General features: G+C 40.8%; 1 protein-coding gene across 3 annotated transcripts in view; it reads left to right on the top strand.

Moving 5' to 3' along the window:
* fars2 (phenylalanyl-tRNA synthetase 2, mitochondrial) overlaps positions 1-26,080 on the top strand; it is a 53,849-nt gene that overhangs the window by 7,281 nt on the left and 20,488 nt on the right. The window contains exons 1-7 of one of the 3 annotated variants that reach the window (XM_044027854.1): positions 5,751-5,884; positions 10,974-11,281; positions 11,354-11,440; positions 13,138-13,197; positions 13,348-13,516; positions 13,620-13,782; positions 13,874-14,005. In XM_044027854.1, the coding sequence (XP_043883789.1) occupies positions 10,980-11,281; positions 11,354-11,440; positions 13,138-13,197; positions 13,348-13,516; positions 13,620-13,782; positions 13,874-14,005 (913 nt within the window). In that variant the 5' untranslated portion in view covers positions 5,751-5,884; positions 10,974-10,979. Of the gene's footprint in view, positions 1-5,750; positions 5,885-10,973; positions 11,282-11,353; positions 11,441-12,008; positions 12,114-13,137; positions 13,198-13,347; positions 13,517-13,619; positions 13,783-13,873; positions 14,006-26,080 lie in introns of those variants that run through there. The other 2 variants (XM_044027846.1, XM_044027864.1) reach the window with 2 other exon arrangements.

Here is a 26,080-nt window from a genome sequence, read left to right as displayed (position 1 = left end):
CTCTTTGTAGCTCTATATCTATATCCTTGTAGCACTATATCTATATCCTTGTAGCTCTATATCTACCTCTTTGTAGCTCTTATATCTATATCATTGTAGCTCTTATATCTATATCATTGTAGCTCTTATATCTATATCCTTGTAGCTCTATATCTATATCCTTGTAGCTCTATATATATCCTATATCTACATCCTTGTAGCTCGATATCTACCTCTTTGTAGCTCTTATATCTATATCATTGTAGCTCTTATATCTATATCCTTGTAGCTCTTATATCTTTATCCTTGTAGCTCTATATCTACATCCTTGTAGCTCTTATGTCTATGTTCTTGTAGCTCTTATGTATATCTATATCCTTGTAGCTCTATATCCACATCCTTGTAGCTCTTATGTCTATATTCTTGTAGATTGTATATCTATATCCTTGTAGCTCTATATCTACTTTATAAACCAAAACATAGATGAGGGACAAGTTTTCATGAAAACATGGTTTGATATTTTGATCACGTGACAGACACGAGGGCCCCGCCTCCCGCGGTTTGACACTGGCTCTGCCCCACATGGGGATGTTCCACACATTGTGACCCAGATGTTGTCCTACTGCTGCAGATGTTGTCCTACTGCTGCAGATGTTGTCCTGCTGCTGCTGCAGATGTTGCCCTGCTGCTGCTGCAGATGTTGCCCTGCTGCTGCTGCAGATGTTGTCCTGCTGCTGCTGCAGATGTTGTCCTGCTGCTGCTGCAGATGTTGCCCTGCTGCTGCTGCAGATGTTGAGGGCCCCGCCTCCCGCGGCTTGACCCCACATGGCGATGTTCCACATATTGTGACCCAGATGTTGTCCTGCTGCTGCAGATGTTGTCCTGCTGCTGCTGCAGATGTTGTCCTGCTGCTGCTGGTGATGTTGTCCTGCTGCTGCTGCTGCAGATGTTGTCCTGCTGCTGCTGCAGATGTTGTCCTGCTGCTGCTGCAGATGTTGTCATGTCAGAAATGTGATGAGTCATATCTTCACGTCTCTCCTGCTGTTGTCAGTTTTTATCTCATGTCTCCACAGACACATATAGTCTATTTTTAGCGTGTGTAGATGAAACGTGTCAGTGTTGTTGTTGTTGTTGTTGTTCAGTGAGTGCAGTCATTCCCTGAGAGACGACGTCAAGTGTTCATTTAAATCCAAACTGAGACTGTGGTGTGGGTGTGTGTGTCTGTCTGTGTCTGTGTGTGTGTATGCAGCATATTTCAAATTTCGAAAATTTGCACTTTTTCCAACGTCTCTCTTGAGCTTATGTTTACTGCATCACAGCCAAATTCAAACTCCTACTCTCTCTCTCTCTCTCACCCTCTCATACCTCACACACACACACACACACACATACACGCACACACATATAAGGTTCAGGTTGCAGTAGTTTTATGACTACATTAATCAGCAGTTGTTGCTCCTCCTCTTCCAGTTCTTCCTGCTTCTTAAATTCAGAAATTGTTCCTGTAAAAACAAAAGTAAATAAATAATAAAAGTTTGGGGGAAGAGTAAGTTCAAACTTGGTCTTTGTAATATTACTAACAAGTATTTCAGGAACATGAACTTATGTTTGTAGCATTTTTAAGGAAGCATTGTTACTAATGCATTGGAGCATTAGTAACAAGTTTGTCCTAACATCAGTAACAAGTTTGTCCTAATATTAGTAACAAATCTGTCCTAACATTAATAACTAGTTTGTCCTAACATTAGTAACTAGTTTGTCCTAACATTAGTAACTTGTTTGTCCTAACATTAATAACTAGTTTGTCCTAACATTAGTAACTAGTTTGTCCTAACATTAGTAACTAGTTTGTCCTAACATTAGTAACTAGTTTGTCCTAACATTAGTAACTCGTTTGTCCTAACATTAATAACTTGTTTGTCCTAACATTAGTAACTAGTTTGTCCTAACATCAGTAACAAGTTTGTCCTAACATCAGTAACTAGTTTGTCCTAACATTAGTAATAGGTCTGTCCTAACATTAGTAACTAGTTTGTCCTAACATTAGTAATAGGTCTGTCCTAGCATTAGTAATAGGTCTGTCCTAACATTAGTAACTAGTTTGTCATAACATTAGTAACAAGTTTGTCCTAACATCAGTAACAAGTTTGTCCTAACATTAGTAACTAGTTTGTCATAACATTAGTAACAAGTCTGTCCTAACATCAGTAACTAGTTTGTCCTAACATTAGTAACTAGTTTGTCCTAACATTAGTAACAAGTTTGTCCTAACATTAGTAACAAGTTTGTCATAACATTAGTAACAAGTTTGTCCTAACATCAGTAACTAGTCTGTCCTAACATTAGTAACTAATTTATCCTAACCCTAGTAACTAGTTTGTCCAAACATTAGTAATTAGTGTGTCCTAACATCAGTAACAAGTCTGTCCTAACATTAGAACTAGTTTGTCCTAACATTAGTAACAAGTTTGTCCTAACAAGTTTGTCCTAACATTAGTTACAAGTCTGTCCTAACATTAGTAACAAATTTGTCCTAACATTAGTAACAAGTTTGTCCTAACATTAGTAGCTAGTTTGTCATAACGTTAGTAACAAGTTTGTCCTAACATCAGTAACTAGTTTGTCCTAACATTAGTAACAAGTCTGTCCTAACATTAGTAACAGGTTTCTCCTAACATTAGTAACTAGTTTTTCCTAACATTAGAAATCTTTTATTTTGAAAAGTGTGATGTTGTGTCAGGGTCAGTAGGTGGCGTTATAGTTCAAAGATGACATGAGTTCTAGCTTACTGAGTGCAGCTTTAAAGCAGCTGTTTTCAGGTGTAACACATTTGTCTGAGCTGCTGCTGCTGCTCGCTCACTGCAGACCCATGATTGACTCAGGTCGGGCTGTCGGAAAAAAGTGTGAAAAGCAATCGATGCCATATTCCAGGCTCTGTGTTTTCATTAAGACGCTGCTCGTCTCTGCGTCTGTGTGAGATGAGATGAGAGATGAGTGTGTGTGTGTGTGTGTGTGTGTGTGTGTGTGTGTGTGTGTGTGTGTGTGTGCGCGCGTGCGTGTGTGTGTGTGCTTTTGACAGCATATCCCACAGAAGTTGTTGATCCACTGCTGCCTCCTTGACTAAGTTCAAATGTCTTATTTTGTCAAAGAGGCCATAGCCCAGAAGTGCCAATTAACGCTGAGTTTGGGTGTGTATCTGTGTCATCACCTCGTCTATGAAGCCCTAAAAGTCCATAACAATCAGTTCAGCCACTGCTGAGAGCGATGGGTTTGATTGTTTTCCTGAGCTCTACAAAGCAGCAAGGCACTTCTGTTGACCAATTACGGCAATGGTGAATGTCACCACTCCTGTAAACAGCAGCGCCTGTTCGGGCACGAGAGTCCGGGCACATCCAGTGACGTACTTTCAGCCGTAGAAAAAGAAGAACTACTCTTGTTGTAGCTGCTGAGCGTATCAGTTGAGAACATGTAGAAAAAAAGGTTCAGTGTGTGTTAGCTCTGTTCTGGGTTGTGATAAACCATAGCAGACGCTGCACAAGCTCCCCAACAATGAGCAAAGAAAAGCTCAGTGGATATTTTCATATTTGATGGGAATATCCCTGCTACATTTCCCAGATACTTCCATGTATGCTGCAACCACTTCACGGAGGATTGTTGTTACACAAACTTCGGGCAATATAAAGCAGGACACAGCACCAAACTCCACCTAAAGGAAAGAGCAGTGCCAACAATACATATATTACAATATTTACAAACCGTAAAACTGTCTTTGTGTGCTTGTTCTGTCGTTTAGCATTAGTGATAGCCGGCTACATGCTAAGCTACACGCTCATTTGCATGTATGTGTGTTTATCATCTCGGTAACCACAACGTTATCTAAGCTACAGGTGTCCTGCAGCAGTCTTTCATTTGTCACAGTGTCTTCTGACTCTGGGTCAGACTCCAGATCAAATGCGTAAGGCATTACTCAATGTTTTGATAATTGCTAGCGGTGCATCCACCTTTCCAGAGGGGGAGCTGCAAGTCTGAGAGCTGACGTGCCAATGACGTCACTTCCAGGTAACTGGCCAATCACAAGACAGTCCGTGTTCTGTGGGTGTGGTTTTGGTCTGAAACGGCACGGCTGACGAGAGCGTCAGTGACGAGACATTTACATCGGCTTGTTTGCAGCGACTAGGAGGTTTTTGAACAGAAAAATGACTTCATGTTTGTAAGTACACCTTCATATCTCACATATAAGTGAGCCATGCTATGGCCTCTTTAATTCGGCTTTAAAAATCCTTTGTTCAGATTTACCACAGTGACACAAAGTGACCACATGAGGCAGCAGAGGACCAGCAGCACCTGTGCCCCCATGAGCTAGAATCACTGATTTTATCTCTGGGTTTGGTGTGGGTGAATGATTTAGAAACTTCAGTTTCCTGTGTGAAAAGTCTGTCTAACAGATAATGAATCTTCTCTGGTGCTACAAATTGTTGTTATTATTATTATTATTATTAGCCTTGGTCTGTATCCATGGTAACGGCACAGACAGGAAGCACGAGTTGCACATAAAACCCAAGCTTTTTATGAGCAAGATGTCAATTTGAGTTCAGCCACTGACTCCATATTAAACAAAGCAGATGTGAACGTCTGTGTGGACTTGGTATTGGTCCAGCCTTCTCACCTCACAGTGGACTGTACCAAGTGTCTGACACTTTTAAAAACAGTGATTAACTAGCCTGTGTGTGTGTGTGTCTCTCTGTCTGAAAGTGTGTGTCTCTGTCTCTGTGTGTGTGTGTGTGTGTGAGAGTCTGTGTGTCTTTGTGTGTGTGTTTGAGAGTCTGAGTGTGTGCGAGTCTGTGTGTATCTCTCTCTGTACGTGTGTGTATCTCTGTCTGTGTATGTGTGTGTTTGTGAGTCTGTGTGTGTGTGTGTGTGTCTCTCTCTCTATCTGTGTGTGTGTGTTTGAGAGTGTGTGTGTGTGTCTCTGTGTGTGTGTGTGTGTGTGTGTGTGTGTGTGTGTTTGAGAGTCTGAGTGTGTGTCTGTATGTTTGAGAGTCTGTGTGTGTCTCTCTGTTTGTGTGTGTATCTCTGTCTGTGTGTGTGTGTGTGTGTGTTTGTGAGTCTGTGTGTGTTTGTCTCTCTGTCTGTGTGTGTGTGTGTGTGTTTGAGAGTCTGCGTGTGTGTGTGTTTCTCTCTCTGTATGTGTGTGTATCTCTGTGCGTGTGGGTGTGTGTCTCTGTGTGTGTGTGTGTGTCTCTGCGTGTGTGTCTTTGTGCGTGTGTGAGTCTGAGTGCGTGCGTGAGTCTGTGTGTGTGTGCGTGTGTGTGTCTGTGTGTGTGTGAGAGAGAGAGAGGGAGACACAAATTGGCTGAGTGTCAGAGCTGCAGCCTCGACACTTTTTCTCCTCCGACCATAAAATCTCCCTTATTCTTCGTCATGTCAGACTCTCCTCCTCCTCTTGTTCCTCCTCTCCTTGTCTCCTCTCCTCTCTCTCTCACCTCTCGCTGTGTGTAAAGTAAAACAGAGAGGATTTAAATGTCTTGTTTTATTACACTTTTACAGGCCGCCTGTGCAGCTTTGATGTAACGCTGCTTGTCAAAAAAACTGCATGAACAAGTGCAACGAGCACAGCGTGACTTTATGAGAGGAGGAAAAGTACACTTTAACATTTCACTGTAACAGTGCTTCACTGAACGCACAGGAATATGTGTCAAAATCAGGATTTCATCATGCATTCACTGTTTATTCCCTTTATATCGTTTCCATAACCTGCGAGAGGAGAGGAGAGGAGAGGAGAGGAGAAGATGGATGTGAAGTGAAGCTGTTCCAGGACACAGTGTTCTAAATAATCACCACACCATCAGACAGTTTGACTACAGCACACGTAAATCCTGCAGCAGCACACACACACAGAAAAACGGTAATAATACCTGAATGTTGATTTGTTTACCTTCACTCACTCTCCCACACCAAACCCCCTGGAGAAAATCAGTGATTTTAGCTGTGGGGACACAGGAGCTGCTGGTCCTCTGCTGCCTCGTGTGGTCACTTTGTGTCACTGAGGTTAATCTAAACAAAGGATTTTAAATGCCAAATTGACAAAATCAGACATTTGAACTTAGTGATGGAGGCAGCAGTGGATCAACAACTCCTGTGTGCTGTGATGTTAAAATCACTGATTTTCTCTGTGTGGGAGAGTGAGTGGTTTACAAACGTCTGTTTCCTGTTGGGAGACTCTCTGCTGGCAGCCATTTTGTATTCCCTGAGTTAAGCCTGTGGCCGTTTCTCAATATCCATACTTGTGTCTACTTGTGCGTACTTGTGAAAACGTCATCAGCCTCAGTCCAAGTGCTGTTCCAATTCTCAAGTAAGCGAACAGTGAGGACGGTTCTCAAACCCGGAAGTGTTCTCGCTCCGCCCATTTTTACCAAGTATGCATCGGAGGTGACTTAAGCGTACTTAGGATGGCCATGTATCCCAGAATACATTTCGGCAGAGCATAGCAGCAGATAATAGAAATAGAAATCTGAAATAAATATTTTTCTGTGTCCCGGAACAAAGTTTTAAGATTTATTTATCTTGATTTATTTATTATATATATATACATTTATATATATATATACTACTCTACAATGCTGTAATATATCTATTTTCCACATTGTATTATTTTTATTGTATATTTTAATAGAAATAAATTAATTAATGAAGTTAAATATTTAAAATGTAAAATTAATAACAATATATATATTTGCATTTATTAAAAGTTCATTTATCAACAGCATAGGTGGCGGTAATGAGGCTGCAGCCCTTGGCGCCAGCCACCATTCAAACAGCAGAACAATACATACATACTTGCATACTTGAGTATTGAGAAATCTCAGGCTGGGTGTCAGCAGCAGGGGACGCTGACCCTGAACTCTGTCCCCTTTCAGACGATGAAGTGTGTGTATATTCACACACACACACACACACAGACATGGTTGTGTAACAGTTGGCCGCTGAGTTGCGTCGTGAACAGGAAGAAGCAGCATGAACCACAGGATGTGGTCACTAGTGCCAGAGCGGGGACTCCCTCTGATGGGAGGGGGCGAGACACTCAGACACACACACACAAACACAAACAAACACTGTTATATGTTATATGTATGTAATATAAAGAGTTCATCCTCACAAGACTCTTGATGAGATCAAATTATTCTCAAAGTAAATAAAACTAAAGAGAGAACTTTTAAACTCTGATCATGAAAAATAATCCACTTAAAATGCACATTTTAATCTTAATCTGAGTCCAAATAAATGATATATTTGACATTTTGTGACATTGCTCCGCCCACTCATCAGCCACATTATAAGGTACATGTCCTTTGACTGTGACCCTGAACCTGTCTGACCTCTGACATTTTTTTATTCTTTTTTTCTTGATATTCAGTTAAATGATTAAATGCTGCTGTGTGATTGGCTGATCAGATTTGTCCATGGTGTACCTAATAAAGTGGACAGTGAATGTGTGTGTGTGTGTGTGTGTTGGTGGATGTGTCCCTGTGTATGTGTGTGTGTCTCTTTCTCTCTCTGCAGTCTGTGATTTATAACCTTGTTCTATCACAGTCAGGATTTACAGCTGTGTGTCTCAGTGTATGTGTTTGTGAGACTCTTTGACTGTGTGTGTGTGTGTGAGAGACTGTGTGTGTCTGTGTATGACTGTATGTGACTGTGTATGACTGTGACTGTGAGACTGTTTGACTGTGTGTGTGTGAGAGACTGTGTATGACTGTGTGTGTGTGACTGTGTGTGTCTGTGTATGACTGTGACTGTCTGTGAGACTGTGTATGACTGTGTGTGTGTGTGAGAGAGACTGTGTGTCTGTGTGTCACTGTGTGTGTGTGACTGTGTGTGTCACTGTGTGTGTGTGACTGTCACTGCCTGTGTGTCACTGTGTGTGTTTATGGTGAACCCTGTGTTCACCATTCTTGTTCCAATTCGAGGCACAGCTCTTAGCACCGAACCTAAATTAGGTTAATAATAATAAATCATAATTTCCACCATACACAAATATAGTTATTTTAGAAATATTCTAAACAAAAAAACTCAAAATGGCTCCATCTGTGTGTGCGTGTGTGCGTGCGTGCGTGCGTGTGTGTGTGTAAGAATTAGTGACCTCTAATGGTGAGTGTGTGTCATTGAACTACGGTGGCCTTCACAGAACAAAATGGACGTCTTTCTTCTTTGTTTGTGTCGTAAACTTCCAAAATGACACGACTTCAACTCTTCTGTCCTATGACATAACAACCTTTGTTTTAATTTAGAAAAAATAACTTCTGAGGACAATACAACATTATTTTTATTTAAAAAAGAAGTTGTCACACTCGCATGTCACAAAATGGCCATCTCCCTAAAGTGAGGCCCTGACACAAAGAACACGAACAAGTTTATTTCAAACCAAACAATTCTTATTCTGCAAGGAATCATGGGAAACAGGAATAATGTGGAGAAATGCAAATGTGAGGACACAGGCTGCTTTGACCTTGGCGAGGTCACATGACCTTGCTGCTGTTTGGCAGTGAGAAGAAAGTGTTTGTGGCAGAGTGAATCATGTTTCACTGCAGACGCCGCATCAGCTGATTTATTTTGCCAAAGAAAGAGAAAAACAAACGTGAACCTGGTCCGTCCTCATCAAATTCAAACAGCAGCACATTCTCCACTGTCCACTTTACATTTAGTTCAATGTGATCAATTGATGTGGATTTAAGTTGAGCAGCAAAAAAAAAGTTGCTGCGCAGTTGTTTGTGATTTTACACAGAAATAAAAACAGCTGATGCTGGAAATGTTTAAATATCTGAGAAACAAATGTCATTTCTTCTCCTTCAGATGTTGCTGTATTCAATTCTGAGCGCCACAAAAAAGGTTGATTGATAGAATGATAATAAAAGCGTCCACAGCGGCGGTAGAGCTCTGTTTGTTTATGTTGGCAAACGGGAGTAGCTTCGGAAGCTAAGCTACATGAAACGTGACCATGCCATTATGTTGTTGAGGTCTGTATGTGAAATAAATGCGTTATCAATTGGCTACTCAAAGAATAAATTAGCCGAGTACCGCAGCGTATGACACGCTTCGGGTCTCTACTGTCTCTAAGATCTTTAATGTGTTAGCAGGTGATAAATGGGAGAGAGTAAAATAAGTCTTGCACTTGAATTAACCTTCTTATCCTCTACCGTAGACCTTCTATAGTGAAGTTATAACAGTTTAGTGTTTTTTGGCAGAACATCAGAAATTGACAAAGCTTTGTCGCCCCCTAGTGCCTGCACCGTGTCACTCAAAGTGACGCTTTGGGTAACTTTTAATCCTGATGTCGTCCAGAGTGATGTAACCAAATATGAAGTTGATCACAGGAAAGATGTGATGCATTTTGGGGGAAATAATGGCTTCATCACTCACAGTCCTGCTCTTTGACCTGGTGTCTTTGTGTCTGTGGTGGATGAAATTGTGTTGAGCTTCACGTGTCCCTTGTGTGTGCGGAGGCGTCCATATGTCCATATGTCCATGTGTACACGCGTGGTGGCATTTGGTGTCATGGGAACAGACATATGGTGACAATCACACGCCAGAAAATTCACTCCCACAGAAACACAGTGGAGCCAAGATGGCGGCTGATGCGGGAAAACTCACATCTATTTATTTATTATTTCTTTACTTTGCAGTAAAATCACGACCTAAAAATGGCGATGTGAGATGCTTGAAAATGGAATGTTTGTCTGTAATTAACTGGCATTGGTTTGAAAATAAAATAACACAATTTTAGTCTCAAAATACTGAGGAAAAACTCAATTCTAATTCTAATTTAATCTTGAATTAAACATTTTTTTCTCCTCAGAATTCTGTCTTTTCTCCACAATTTTTCTCCTCCAATTCAGACTTTTTTTCCTCCAAATTCTGAATTTCTTTTTCTTCTGACTTTAATCTTAATTTAGTTTCCGTAACAATGTTGTCATGTGACCTGATCCTCTGCCATAGTTAATTGTCAGTTGTTTTTCAGAATAAAAGCTCTGATTCTGCTTTAGTGAAGTTAATAATAGTTATTAATAGTTGTTCCTGCTGCTGTTTGTCTCCTGATCTTCCCTGAAGGTCATGTGACTCCACAGAGCCGCAGTGACCTTTACAAACGTCTCCTTCTCCTCGGAGGAAAATTCTTTTCTTTAGCTTTGATTATCTTACCTCTCTGTCGATGTTTGCAGAACTGCATCATCCTGTTCAACCTCATAACCGTGGAGGCGCAGCTTTACTTCACACTTTACACTGTGTGTGTGTGTGTGTGTCAGAAACAATATCCTTGTCAGGACCAGTTGTCCTCATAGAGACCAAATACCTGGTCCTAATGAGGCAGAAGCATTCCTGAGGAACTGGTTAATGTTTAAGACTAAGATTTGAAACATGGTTATGGTTAAGTTAAGGTTAGTCATTAACTGGTGATGGTTAAGATAGTGTGTGTGTGTCATGTGACACTAGCAGCAGAGGAAAAAGCTTCATAGTTTAAGGAACAATAATTTGTTTTGCTGCAATGCCACTGCAATGCAACACCCTTTGTCTTGTTGTGTGTATGTGTAAAAATGACAGTTAAAAGACGATGGTCTTGTCTCTTGGCAGACGTAAATGATGAAACTGTAGAAAAACAGATTTTGTCTCAGTTGAACTGTTGCTGTTTTGGTGCAGTTATAGTGTGTTTGTGTGTGTGTGCGCATGTACACTCCCACCTCACCTTACTGCCACTGAGAAGCTCCTCCCCCTCCTGTGATTGATGCGCTGCTCTCACTGCTGTGTGGTGAACAATGAAGATGAGTTGTTAGTTTCAATGGCAGCGCCACCTACAGGTGTAAATTCATCAGGAGCAGCCATTTTGAAGTGCAGTTTTTATGTAATGTTTAATAGACTGAATTAGACTGGATTAGCCTGCTAGGTAGCGATAAAAACTGAGGTTATTAGAATTAAAAACATATTGTTTTTCACTGTCTTTCCAGATCACCATGAGACTGTCCCTGCTCCTCCCCCTCCTACAGTCCACGCCCCTCAGTTGCTGCCGTCTCTCAGCCCTCTTGGCCAATGGCGGTGCTGCGTTGTCCCGCCGACGCCTCAGCACAGACTCGGGCTCTGCCCCTCGGCCTGTGATTGATCAGGACTGCGTGGAGGTGTCGGGTCGCCCGTATCCTCGCGACGACTTCACCAACGTGACGCCAAAGATCTTAGCGAAGGTCGGCCGCGACCTTCACAACCAGCGGCACCATCCTCTGTGGCTCATCAAAGAGCGGATCAAAGCCTTCTTCTACAGGTCGGTTACCCAGCAACAAGCACTCAGCTGTTTGTGTCTTCACCGGTTAATCCTAATCTTTAATCTCCACAGTTCTTACATGGGTCGAGGAGGAAACCCGCTCTTCTCTGTCCATGACAACCTGAACCCTGTGGTGACCACGGAGCAGAATTTTGACAGGTCAATCAGAGACTAACTGAAACTCAAATACATAACTAACTTACACTCAACTACATAACTAATACTCAACTACATAATTACTAACATTCATGTAAAACCTGAAAATGTAATAAAAACTGATAATGTAATACACTTTTTACCAATTATGTAATAAAGTATTACATTAACGGGAGGTTATTACATTATCAGGTTAGCCTTCATTTCGCAGGTCCTGATAATGTAATAATTCCCCAATATTATAATATATATGTATAATAATTTAACAGCAGACCACCCGTTACTTGGGTTCAAGTGGTGATACTGTGTAAGCAACGCAAGCTCAAGAGCTCTAGCGCCACCAACAGGACAAAGTTGGACATGCATGTATGTACATTAACTTTTGACATGTTCATCCGTTTTTCACAAACGTTGTATCACTGGAACCCTTGGGCCAAGCCGAGTTCAACGCATCCTTAATGTTTTTATCGGCCATATTGGATTTTCTGCCATCTTTGATTTGATCCATAACCTTTTAACCATAACCTCTCTTGTCACACATTTTGTGTAATCTTCTCAAAACATCATGCAGATGATCTTCAGACCATGCCACACCAATGCATTCAACATCTTGAAATTCAAAGACACTTGGCCGTGGCAGCCAATCAAACATGACGTTGAGGTCACCAAACAGGAAGTAAGCCAATTTCTCTGCAAGCCTTTATTGAGGTCATATGGAGTCGGGTAAAACTGAAAGTAAAATACAATGCCCTCATGAGCACTTGACAACAGCAACATTGAACACACTGTATCACATTACAGGATATTAGCTGTGAGCATAGCCTTATGCTAAACATACTTTACAGAGTATAATTCGAAAACATAAATAACATAACAAGAATGTCTAATGTTCAGCAACACTGTCTGACAACAATAACAACACTTGCCAAGCAATATATGCACCGACAATGCCGTTAAAGACCCACTTTATCGTGAGCAGAACGCAGCAGCTCTGACCATGCCTTGATTCAGCTGAGGGCTCTCACTGATGACATCATCAAAGAATGACACATCTTCAGGCAGCTCTCACAGTCGCCAGTAGGTGGCAGCAACGGACTTCTTTTCAACAAGTTTTCCCACATTTAACCATTCAACTGTCTTAAAATACACAATAATAACAGAACATACATATCTAACACTCAACTACATAACTAACTAACAATCAACTACATAACTAACCTACACTCAACTACATAAATAACTAAACTAACTTACACTCAACTACATAACTAACACTCAACTACATAACTAACGTACACTCAACTATATAACTAACTTACACTCAATTACATAACTAACAATCAACTACATAACTAACACTCAACTACTACATAACTAACACTCTACTACATAACTAACTTACACTCAGCCACACAACTAACACTCAACTATACAACTAACTGACACTCAACTACATAACTAACTAACACTCAACTACAGAACTAACTAACACTCAACTACAGAACTAACTAACACTCAACCCTGTGGTGACCGTGGAGCAGAACTTGTGAGTGTGGTTGAGGGTTGGTTAGTTATATAGTTAAACAGTTACGTTGTTGGTTGGTTAGTTAAACAGTTACATTGTTGGTTGGTTAGTTAAATAGTTAAACAGTTACATTGTTGGTTGGTTAATTAAATGGTCAACATGATTTGATTGACAGCTTGCTGATCCCGCCCGACCACCCCAGCAGGAAACAAGGTGACAACTACTTCCTGAACAGGTGAGCGAGGAAATAAAAGCATGTCATGTGATTGTGTTGTTCCAGGAGTCTGACACCTGTGTGTGTGTGTGTGTGTGTGTGTGTGTGTGTGTGTGTGTGTGTGTCTCTGTGTATGTGTCTGTGTGTATGTGTCTGTGTGTGTGTGTGCAGGACAACAATGTTGCGCGCTCACACCTCCGCCCACCAGAGGGAGCTGGTGAAGTCTGGTCTGGATGCTTTTTTATTGGCTGGAGACGTTTACAGAAGAGATGAGATTGACTCCTGTCATTACCCTGTGTTCCACCAGATGGAGGGAGTGAGACTTTTTACTGAACGCCAGGTAAATACATGTCTTTAGTCTGTGTCTCTGATATGTCTTCCTGTGTCTCTGATATGTCTTCCTGTGTCTCTGAGGTCTTCCTGTGTCTCTGACATCTCTCCAGGTCTTCTCAAATGTCCCAGACTCAGAGGAGTTGTCTCTGCTGGAGCACAGTGGCAGGAGGACACCACACAAACAGGAGACTCACACTCTGGAGGCCGTGAAGCTTGTGGAGTTTAACCTCAAACAAACTCTGACACGACTCATCACACACCTGTTTGGACAAGGTGACTCCTCCTCCCCTCCCTCCTCCCTCCTCCTCCTCCCTCCCTCCCCTCCTCCTGCTCACTCCTCCTCTCTCTCTCTGTCTCTGGTCAGATGTGGAGGTCAGGTGGGTCGGCTGTTACTTCCCCTTCACTCATCCCTCCTTTGAGATGGAGGTGCGTTTCCAAGGCGACTGGTTGGAGGTGCTGGGCTGTGGTGTGATGGAGCAGCAGCTGCTCAACTCTGGTAAGAACACACACACACTCACACTCCTGTGTCCTCCTCAGTGGGTTGAGTTTACTCACCTGATTGAATGTTTTTGTCACAGTCTGAGAGACAAACTTCTAGGCCCCACCCACACGTCCATGTCAGCTGTCAATCATCTGGGGCTGTGTTTCTCTCATTACCAACTGTCCGTGTGATCATGGGACGGACTGTAATCAGAGATCCTCTTGTTAAATAAGTCATAAACTTTTGAACGTAAACATGTTTTTGTGTCCACGTTTCGGTTCTCTTCTGGAATGTGGTCAAGTTCTGATACAAATGGAATGGGGGCGGGGCTAATGGCCTGTACTGCAGCTGGGCCATGACATATTACGCGCACACACACACACACACATACATACACACACGTTGGACATTCATGACTTGAGGGGACATTGCATTGACTTACATTCATATCATGGAGACTTACTCTAACCTTAACCACAATTACTACTGGCCTAATCCTAACCCTGAACCTAACCTTACCCTAACCCTAACCTCAACCTAACCTTAAAACATATTTTAACCTTAAAATTTAGTCATTTACATTGTGGGGAATTGATTTTTGTCCCCATAATGTGACTGTGTAAACAGGTTTAGGTCCCCACAACATTAGTACACACATACACACACACACACACAGTGTGAAGATATGTTTTAAAGTTAGGTTGAGGATAGGGTTAGGCCAGTAGTAATTGTGGTTAAGGTTGGAGTCTGAGTGAGTGTGTGTGCGTGCGTGCGTGCATGCGTGCGTGACCAGGCTTAACTTAACCAGACTTAACTTTAACCAGACTTAACCTTAACCAGACTTAACTGTAACCAGACTTAACCGTAACTAGACTTAACTTTAACCAGACTTAATGTTAACCAGACTTAACGTTAACCAGACTTAACTTTAACCAGACTTAATGTTAACCAGACATAACTTTAACCAGACTTAACTTTAACCAGACTTAACTTCAACCAGACTTAACTTCAACCAGACTTAAAGCCATCATCGTCATTCATGACATGACAGGAAATGTCAGTAGATTAACAGCTGAGTCAGCAGATTTAGCTTGTTTCCTCTGTGGATCTAATGCCAAGCTGTTCCCACAGCGCCCTCTGCTGGAACATGTCGTCACTTCTTACTCAGATATTTCAAACTTAGTTTTTTAAGGTTTGACTTTGAATAAACATCACGTACGTTTCATTAGCGACACTTTTGGTCATTAATTGATACTTTGGATCTGATCAATGAACCAATCACACCTGAGGACTGTGTGTGTGTGTGTGTGTGTGTGTGTGTGTGTGTGTGTGTGTGTGTGTGTGTGTGTGTGTGTGTGTGTGTGTGTGTGTGTGTGTGTGTGTGTGTGTGTGTGTGTGTGTGTGTGTGTGGTTAATTAACATACACGCCACCCTTGTGTGTGTGTGTGTGAGAGAGAGATGATATTTGCAGTGTCTCTGCTCCCTGGTACTGCAGCAGTGCTCTTGACATACACACACACACGACACACACTATACGCCCTTCGTTTCATTCTCACCCTCTCCACCTCCCTCTATATCCACTGCGGCAGTGTGGCTTGCTACCTTGGAAACCACTCATTCACACACACGCACACACACACACACACACACACACACACACACACACACACACACACACACACAGTGAGAGAGACGTTGAATAAAAATCCCGCAGAGGGAAAAAAATGAGGACGAGTGAGAACGAGGGGGGAGAGATGGAGGAGGAGAAGATGATGGAGGGAAGATTAAAAGAGTGGTCGGAGGGGGACACCAGAGTGTGTGTGTGTGTGTGTGTGTGTGTTAATTAACAGTGTGAAGGTGTGACTGTTGCCTGAGGCAACATGGAAGAGGAGGAGAAAGAGGAGGGAGTGAGGGAACGAGGAGGCAGGAGAGTGGTGGAAAGGGAAGGAAAGAAGGAAATGAGAGACACTTGTGTCCTCTCTTTGTCACATTTCTATGATGTCTCCAGCAATTTATGTCCAAACTACGTCAAAGTCCTCACTGCTTGTGGGACATCATGATTCTTTAATGATTCTTTAATCATTTTTGAATGATTCTTACACGATTGTTAAACGATTCTTACACGATTCTTAAATGATTTTTGAACGATTTTTGAACGATTCTTAAATGATTTTTGAACAATTCTTTCACGATTCTTAAACGATTTTTGAACAATTCTTAAACAATTTGTGAACGATTCTTAAACAATTTGTGAACTATTCTTAAACGATTTTTGAAAGATTCTTAAACAATTTGTGAACAATTTTTACACGATTTTTGAACAAATGTTAAATGATTTTTGAACGATTCTTTAATGATTTTTAAATGATTCTTAAACAACTATTTTTTGATTCCGTAAAAGATTTGTAAATTATTTTTAAACAATGATAAAACGATTATTACAAGATTATTGAATGAAGTCTAAAAAGATTTTTCAATAAATCTTCTCGAACAATATTTGAAAGATTAACAAAGAAAAACATGTAGATGTGTGTGTGTGTAAATCAGATTTTGGTGAGGGGGCGTGGTCATCAGCGCCAAGTCCCATATGTTGTGGCTCGCCACCGACACTGGAGGGAAAACCCTGGGGACACACTGTGTGTGTGTGTGTGTGGAGACAGAAATCTGATTAAAGTCTTGTTGGCGACAATTAACAGTCTTCAAACACAGCGTGTCCAGTCCTGAGGGAGTGTGTGTGTGTGTGTGTGTGTGTGTGTGTGTGTGTGTGTGTGTGTGTGTGTGTGTGTGTCTGTGTGTGTGGTTCAGGTGGCAGCTCTCAGTCTTAATCTCTTCCTTCTCCCTCTGAATAAATCATGTGACCCTTCTCCTTTTTCATCCGTCTCTCATTAAACTGTAGACTGTCGTTCCTTTCTTTCTTTGTCAGGCAAACGGAGAGGGAGAGCGTGAGCGAGAGGAAGAATAAACAAGAAAGAAAGAAAACTGACTCTGCAGTTTCTTTTCTCTCTCTCCCTCCCTCTGAGGATGGAGAGATGAAGCGGAGGAAAAGGACAGAAGTGTGGCAACCTTATCTTCCATTGTGTTTTCAGACATGTAAAAACCCGCCCCCTCCTCTTGACCTCTGACCCCTCCTCACTGATTGACAGCTCCGTTCTCCCCTCCCTCATCCCTCCATTGTTTCATTCATTCCTTTGGTTGAATTCACTCTTCCGTCACCATCACTCTATCTTTGAGTCTCTCTTCTTTTCGTTTCATCCCTGACTCCGAAAATATTCATGTTTAAATTCAAACCATTAAATTTAGGTATTTTTTTAATGATATTCATTAAATTATTGAACGTAAATGAGTTTTAATGGTCCATTCATTTAGAATCGTAGTGTCACATGATATAAAAGCTATTTTTTATATATATTTGAATCCATATTTGTGAAATAAAAGATGTACTAAATAAAAAATATTCATATAAAACAAAAACTCTTCACTGAAATTCGAATACTTGACAGTTTATCAGAGAGTTGTTCACATGACATGGAATCTCAATTAAAAAATCTATATTTTAAAATATAAACATTCAGCGAACACGGAATTTCCAAAATCATGATATAAAATTTAAGAATCACTTGAAGCTAAAACGCAGAGCTACGATTCAGTTCATGTTTGGAGTGTGAAGGTCACATGACACAAGGAGGAGAGGGGGAAAAGAGACGCAAACATTCACTTGGATCCAGGGTGAAAATCATCCATTCATCTTCTTATTTTCATCATCCATCCATCATTCATCCATCTGTCCTCCCTTCACCCGTCCACTCCCACTGAGGGGAATAACTGGTGGACAGCTGGTGCCCACACACATGCATGCACACACACACACACACAAAAGACCAGGGTGAACAGCTGTGAATGTGTGTCTGTGTTTTGTGTGTGTGTGTGTGTGTGTGTGTGTGTGGATCACTTACTTTAAACAAACTAACAGAGAAACAAGTGTTTTGGTTCAAAATCAGAGTTTGGTTTAGTCCAGTTTGGTTCATTCCAGTTTGGTTTAGTTTGATTCAGTTCAGCTTGGTCAATTTTGGTTTAGTTTGGTCCAGTTTGGTTCTGTCCAGTTTGGTTCAGTCCAGTTTGGTTTAGTTCAGTTTGGTCCCATTTGGTCCAGTAAGGTTTAAATAATCCAGTAGGTGAGTAGTAGAGTGAGTTGTCTTTCAAATGAAAGGTTGAGGGTTTGATTCCCTGTTCTTTTCCACACACTGTGTTCACGTCATGTTGCTCCTGACGACAGCGTGTGACATAGATGCTCTGTATGAAAGTGTGAATGGATGAATCTTGTTATGTTTGTTTTTTTACTGTTACATGGTAATAATAGATGATGACCTACACTCTCCCACACCAAAGCCCTTAGAGAAAATCAGTGATTTTAACATCACACACAGGAGTTGTTGATCCACTGCTGCCTCCATCACTAAGTTCAAATATCATATTTTAATTAATTCGGCATTTTAAATATTTTGTTTAGACTTAATTCAGAGGACACAAAGTGACCACACGAGGCAGCAGAGGACCAGCAGCTCCTGTGTCCCCGCAGCTAAAATCACAGATTTTCTCTATGAGGTTTGGTGTGGGAGAGTGAGTGGATTGAGATAAAGACGTGAGCGTGTTTTTATCTTCGGTGCATTTTGATTGGCTGGCTGGTTCAGTGGGTGGAGCCAGAGGGTGACAAGCAGGTGGCTGTTGACGTTTTCAGTGAGTTTTGATTCAACATGTGACGACTGTTTGTGTCCAGAGATGGAGCGGCCATTTTTATCTCACTGCTGACTCACACACACACACACACGCACAGCAGTTGGATGAATGACGCTGCAATGAGTTGAATTTTAAATTTCTCGAGTGTTTCTCTCTCACAGATTATTTTCCAGGGAATAATCTGGAAACGTTCTCCTCTTTAATAAAAACGTATTTCCACAAAGACGAGAAGTTAATTTACAGCTGATGAACGTCTGATAATCAAACCATGACCACACTTTATCTGTGTATGTGAGGATATTTTGTTTAAACAGATTAATTCAGATTAATTCCTGATCAGTGAAGGATCATTTCACGTCTCTGTAGGGCTGGGCGATATGGACCAAAACTCATATTCGAATGGCGATATGTGCTATTATAACAATATTTTGAACAAAGCAGATAAAGTGTGTACTTTTAACTAATCACCATCAACCATTTATTTAGGTTTAGTTTTGTTTTTTTGCTCGACAAAGCACAGCTGTGCAGATAAACAATAGTGTTACCTGTTTGAAACATGTAAAGTATTATAAAAGAAAATCTACAGTAATAACCTACACTTATAGGCATAATTGTGTAAATAACAAAAAATGTAAACAAAAACGGGCATACAGCTTCACAGTATTATACAGAAAACAGAGAAATATAAGAAACCACAGGCAGTCTGGTATAAAGTATTTGAAAGTGATATTTGAGTAAAAGTGCAAGTATCTTACCAGAAAAGGACTTTGGTAGAAGTTAAAGTCACCTTTTACAATATTACTTGAGTAAAAGTCTTAAAGTACCTGACATGTATTGTACTTAAGCAAGAAAAGTAATTTACTGATGTAAAATGTACTTAAGTATAGTAGCAATCACAAGACAGTCCGTGTTCTGCGGGTGTGGTTTTGGTCTGAAACAGCGCGGCTGACGACAGCGTCAGTGATGAGACATCTACACCGGCTCGTTTGCAGCGACTTGGAGGTTTTTGACCAGAAAACAATGCAATATCCTCACTGAGACATGATTACATACATACACCATTATGAGCAACTGTCTATTTATACAACAATATCTGTAAGAATTGTAATGACTGAAGACCCAAATGAGCAGATAGCTGTTAAAAAGACTGACCGTAAGAAAGAGAGAGGTGCCCAGTACTTATGGCTAGTGGTAATGACGTGTTTATGTGACTATGCCATCCACGATACCTATTTTTTATGAGCAAACTACACAAAAACTTACACATCAGCACATAAGACACTTCAAAAACCTCTGGAATTACATGAAGTTGAAACTATCTTTATGGTATTTACAGATTTCTTTAATTCAAGGACCGCATGGTTGTGCATATGTGGGTGAATGAGTGCATTAAATCAATTTAGGAGCAGCATATCTAGAGCATATGCATCAGACAAACATCAGCTTAGTTATTACATTTTCAGCCAAATCTGCAAGCAATTTATTGTTGCTTTGTAGATCAGACTGGCCCTCCATCGTCGCAAACCCTGTCGGAGAGCCTCTCTGTAGCCCGACATGTGCCTCCAAAAAATTTATCATCAGTCGAGGCAACTGAGACCAATGGAGACTCATTCCCGCAGCCCCTAGCGTTCTGGCGGTGAATTGCAATACCATACTGAAAACTGCAACGCACTACCCCGTCAAAGTGCCTGTATTGTCATGGAGTCGGATACACGGAGTACTATAACGGAACTCTAAGAGTGACATATAAATCCAAATTGACTCTTAATTGGTCCTTTAGGCCTCCTGTGGAGGGAGGAGGTGTAACTATAAGGTTGGATATTTAAGCATCTGTTGCAAGATGCAATATTAAGGCTAAGTGTGACACTTTCTCTCCAGAAATTGAAAATAAAATAAAGTGATACCTCAGTTATTACATTATCAAATGATTTTTTTTAATGCAAGGCCAATAACGTAATAACCAGCCAATAATGTAATAAGTTATTACGTTATTGGCAAAAAGTTATTACGTTATTGGCTGAACAACTTTATTACATTATTGGCAATTTATTATGTTATTGGTTTTATTACATTTAAATTATTGCGTTATTGGCCGTTATTACGTTATCGGTTGCTACAAGTATTACAAGTAAAAGTATTTAAACAAAGTGAGCAATTTCAAGGGGGCGTGGCTGAGCAGCTGAACTAGGCTTGTAGGCTCAGAGAGAAGCGGTTGGCTTTATTAAAAAGAATATGTAATATACCAGTATGGCGATATTGTTTCCACGACATATCTCTTTCAATAATATACCGGTATAACTCTTACTACCGGTATATCACCCAGCCCTACGTCTCTGATCTAAAATGTATTGATTATTAAAATCAATGACTGCATTGATTTTAATAATTAAAAGCAGTTTCTGTGATTTCTCAGCTTAGAGAAAACGTCTCATGAAACTTTTAAAGTATGAAGTGACTCAGTGATGAGGGACATGTGAGACATGAGGGACATATGAGACGTGTGTGTGAGTGTGTGCGCGTGTGTGCATGTGTTCCTGCTGGATACGGGTTTTAATTGAGCTGCTTCACTTGTGGACTGAAGGACACAAACATCTCTGTGAGGGAGAGAAAAACAAAGACGTCCTGCTGGTCTTTTGTCCACATCGTTACTTGTTGAAGACGTTTGTTTATTGATTCATTAACTTATTGATCTGTGAAGCAGAAGAAGACCAAAGTCTTCATCCTTCATAGACCAGAACAAAAAAATAAAACTTTGATTCTACACGAGACACAAACACACTGTAGGGGGCGCCACGGCAGAACGTTACCCCTGACATGAGACACTGAGGACTTCAGAGACAGGTACCAGGTTCAGAGGTCTTCACCTGGTGGATTTGAACTGGCAACCCTTTGATTACAAGCTTTTTATTGTTAGGTTCAAGTTAGGATTAGGTCAGTACTAGTTGATGGTTAAAGGTCAGAAGACTGGTTAATGTTGGAGCAAATCTGTGTGTGTGTGAGTGAGTGCGTGTGTGTCACTGTGGGTGTGTACAGAAACATCTTGTTTCACCTTCTCAGGTCATTTGTGCTGCAGTGTGAGAAGGTCATGATGTGACAGCATCAACTAACGTCTATGACTCTGTGAAAGTGTGTGTGTGTGTGTTTCTGCGACCTTTAACCCCCTGAGTCTAAATGTGTCTCGTCAGAATCTTTGTCTCTTTTCTTGTTTTTTTGTGTGACAAACAAACAGCAGACGTGTATGAACATGTGAATCCATGTAATCATAATAATGAATGACAAAGTTAATGACACAGTTTGAACAGACTGGACATGAATCACATGACTCGCTGTGATTCAGACTGTGATGATGCTGATCCACTGTCATGACACACACACACACACACACAGACGCTCATGAAAAACAAAACACATTTGTCGTTAATTATATAAAAAATACTCAAATGTCTCATTTACATATAATTTAAATAAAGACTTCCTGTGCTTTTGCTGTCGCTGCTGCTGTCACTGCTGCTGTCACTGCTCTGTATGGAACGCCAACACTGCCATAATTCAATCTTCATAAAGACGTATCTAAGATTTAAAGGACCACACAGTGATTTCACATGATATATCATATCATATTTCAAACACTTATGTAACTTGGATGAGATGAATAAATAAATATATAAATAATAGATAAATAAACACATGTACACAGGGCCGGCTCTACCTAATTTTGTGCCCTAGGCGAGATTGCTCTCCGGTGCCCCACACACACACACACGAATTACACCAGCCAAATGAACAATCACACATGTTTAATTTGAACAACAACAGCAAACAGCAAAAAATCACAACTTTCAAGTATTGAATTACAGCAACCACAAGAACAATCACAACAGTTTCATTTGAACAACAACAACAAACTGTCAGGTAACTCTTTCCAGCGTGTCTTTCACTTCAACTAAAATTGTACACGTCTGGACTTCCCTGCAGGAAAAGCATCTATGGTATCATCAAATGCTCTTTTCAAGAGAGAACACACAAATGAGGGCGACTAGGAATAGAAAATCATTTTTATATAGTAGTTTTAAATTTTTTATTTTATTTTTTTGCTGGAGGGGCGCCCCTCCAGCAGATGGCGCTCTAGGCGACCGCCTATATCGCCTATGCCAAGAGCCGGCCCTGTATGTACATTTATTTATCAAACATTGATAAATAATAATAAATAGATTAGCAAACAAATTTGCTGTACGGACGAACAACGATCCCAAAATTAAATCCTAATGAAGAAATATTGTATAGAAATATTTAAAGTAGGATACATAATACTTTTATTGGAAAGGTCGTAGAACTTTGACGTGGCCAGACGTCACGTTATTAGCAGAGGTTTGCCTCGGAGGCTAGCGACAGTTACCAGCACTTGCTCAAAAGCAGAGAACTCAAACCTTTGGTGGTCACATGACTGAGTAACCAACTGATGGACCTCAGATGGACCTGCTGACACCTACTGGTGGAGTTAAATACTGTCGCAAGTCAAGTCTGAAGTCGCTGTTTGTTCGACATTGTGATTAAAACGTTGATTTTAGAACTTTGACGTGGTCAGACGTCGTACGAAGAACGTGGATATTTAATTTAGGATTAAACCCAGGAACTTGGATTTTTAATTTGGGATTAAACCCAGGAACATGGCTTTTTAATCTCAGGATAAAACCCAGGAATATGGATGTGTTTTTCTTCCTGAGCAGCAGTGTGTGTGAGCGTGCATGCGTGCATGTGTGTGTGTGCCCAGGACGTCTCATTTATCTGCTGTCTTTAATGAGCCGCAGGTGGGCGGAGCCTCTCTCTGCAGCTCGTTAGAGAGGATGGACTCGGTTCACTGCCAACTACAGGTGTAAATTATTACTGCTCACTGTGTGTGTGTGTGTGTGTGTGTGTGTGTGTGTTGGGGCTCTCATTAACATATAGACTTAGTCTTTATTAAGGTTTCAGTTTCCTCCGGTTGAATCATGTGACCTGTGATGTCATTAAACGCCTCGTTGCTGTTGCCATGGAGACGACCTGACCTGACTTGATCAAAGGTCATTGAAGTACCAGATGAGAACATGTGCAGGTGGTTGTGTTTGATGATGAGAGGTGATTAAAGAGCAGGAGGCGGAGCCATAAACCGACCTGTTACATTCAGCTCATAAAACGTCCCACTTTACCACCGGGTGGTAAAAAAGCGACTTTTTACCACTTTGACACTTTGGTTCAGGACGTGATGAGAGAGTGGAGCGTGACATCGTAAACATGGCCTCTTATTGGTGCATGAGTGCCAGGACACGCCCCCAAACCACAGCAATAAAGGTCAGAAGACATAAAAAACACAAAATAAAAAGTTTCCTCTTTAAAGATTAAAAACATGGATCGGGATTAAACCCAGGGACATGAATCTTTAACTTCAGGATTAAACCAAGGAACATGAATCTTTAACTTCAGGATTAAACCCAGGAGCATGAATCTTTACGTCAAGATTAAACCCAGGAACATGAATCTTTAACTCAAGATTAAACCCACGAACATGGATCTTTAATTTCAGGATTAAACCCAGGAACATGAATCTTTAATTCAAGACTAAACCCACGAACATGAATATTTAACTCAAGATTAAACCCAGGAACATGGATCTTTAATTTCAGGATTAAACCCATGAACATGAATCTCTAACTTCAGGATTAAACCCAGGAACATGAATCTTTAACTTCAGGATTGAACATTAATCTTTAACTTCAGGATTAAACCCAGGAACATTAATCTTTTAACATGGATTAACCCAGGAACATGGATCTTTAATTTCAGGATTGGAACATGAACATTTTTTCAAGACAAAAACCAGGAATATGAATATTTAACTCAAGATTAAACCCAGGAACATGGATCTTTAATTTCAGGATTAAACCCATGAACATGAATATTTAACTAAAGATTAAACCCAGGAACATGAATCTTTAATTTCAGGATTAAACCCATGAACATGAATCTTTAACTTCAGGATTAAACCCAGAAACATGAATATTTAACTTCAGGATTAAACCCAGGAGCGTGAATCTTTACCTCAGGAATAAACCCAGGAACGTGAATCTTTATCTTCAGGATTAAACCCAGGAGCATGAATCTTTACCTCAAGATTAAACCCAGGAACATGAATCTTTAACTCAAGATTAAACCCAGGAACATGAATCTTTAATTTCAGGTTAAACCCAGGAACATGAATCTTTAACTTCAGGATTAAACCCAGGAACATGGATCTTTAACTTTAGGATTAAAACCATGAACATGGATCTTTAACTTCAGGATCAAACACAGGAACATGAATCATTAACTTCAGTATTAAACCCAGGAACATGAATCTTTAACTTCAGGATTAAACCCAGGAACATGAATCTTTAACTTCAGGATTAAAACCAGGAACATGAATCTTTAACTTCAGGAAGATGAATGATCAATGTGTGACTCTTTCTCAGTTTAAGAAGGAAAAATTGTTTCCCAACTGTGTTTGAAGCGGACAGATGGAGAGGCTGAGACACACACACACACACACACACACACACACACAGTGGAGGGGATTTCCCTCCTTCTGTTGCCAATGTTCTCTCGTCTCATTTATCCATTTTGTCGTCCACAGAGGACACAGTCTGTCCTGCGTGGACCTGATTATGGACGCACAGAGAAAATGGCTGATGATGATGATGATGCATGTGAACAGCAGGGGGCAGTGTGTGTGCCACTTTCTTTAATATTTGTGTTGTAGCATTTAAAGCAGGGGGGATTCTGGGGATGGGCGGGGCTGTGCTCTCAGTAATCATAAATAGAACATTCTTATTCATGCTAACTAGCAGCTGTAGCTAACAGTTAGCAACAACTGTCTTTATTGGAATAAAAGACAAACATTCTGAGTCATGCTCTGGCAGTAGAAAAGTGCCACGTCATGATCTCCATGACCAAAGTGACAGTGATGTCTGTCACAGACATCAGACGCTCCATTATCTCTACGGCGACGAGTGTAACGAGGAGTTTAACCTGCGCTAAACAGAGGATCAGGACAGTAAACTCTGTCCCCTCGTCTCCACCGCGTCCCTCTAATCTGTCCATGATTACAGAGAGAGACACCGGTGTGTGTGACCACAGATGTCTCTCGCTCCTCGTCTTCAGCTTGTTGTTTTCGTCGTTTTCAGCCTGTTGTTTTAAATGTTTTGTTGTCTCTTCAGATTTTTGTCTTAGCCCAATAATCAGAATCTGTTTGTTTCTGATCAGTTTATTGATTCTGTTTCCAAAACAAACTAAATCATGAAGTCACACACACACACACGGCGACATAATCCCTGCTGTTGCTAT

The sequence above is a fragment of the Solea senegalensis genome, linkage group LG1 (genome assembly GCF_019176455.1).
Source record: "Solea senegalensis isolate Sse05_10M linkage group LG1, IFAPA_SoseM_1, whole genome shotgun sequence".
Lineage (NCBI taxonomy): Eukaryota > Metazoa > Chordata > Actinopteri > Pleuronectiformes > Soleidae > Solea > Solea senegalensis.
Note: the sequence above shows the minus strand (reverse complement) of the source record. Positions and strands in the feature narration are given on the sequence as shown.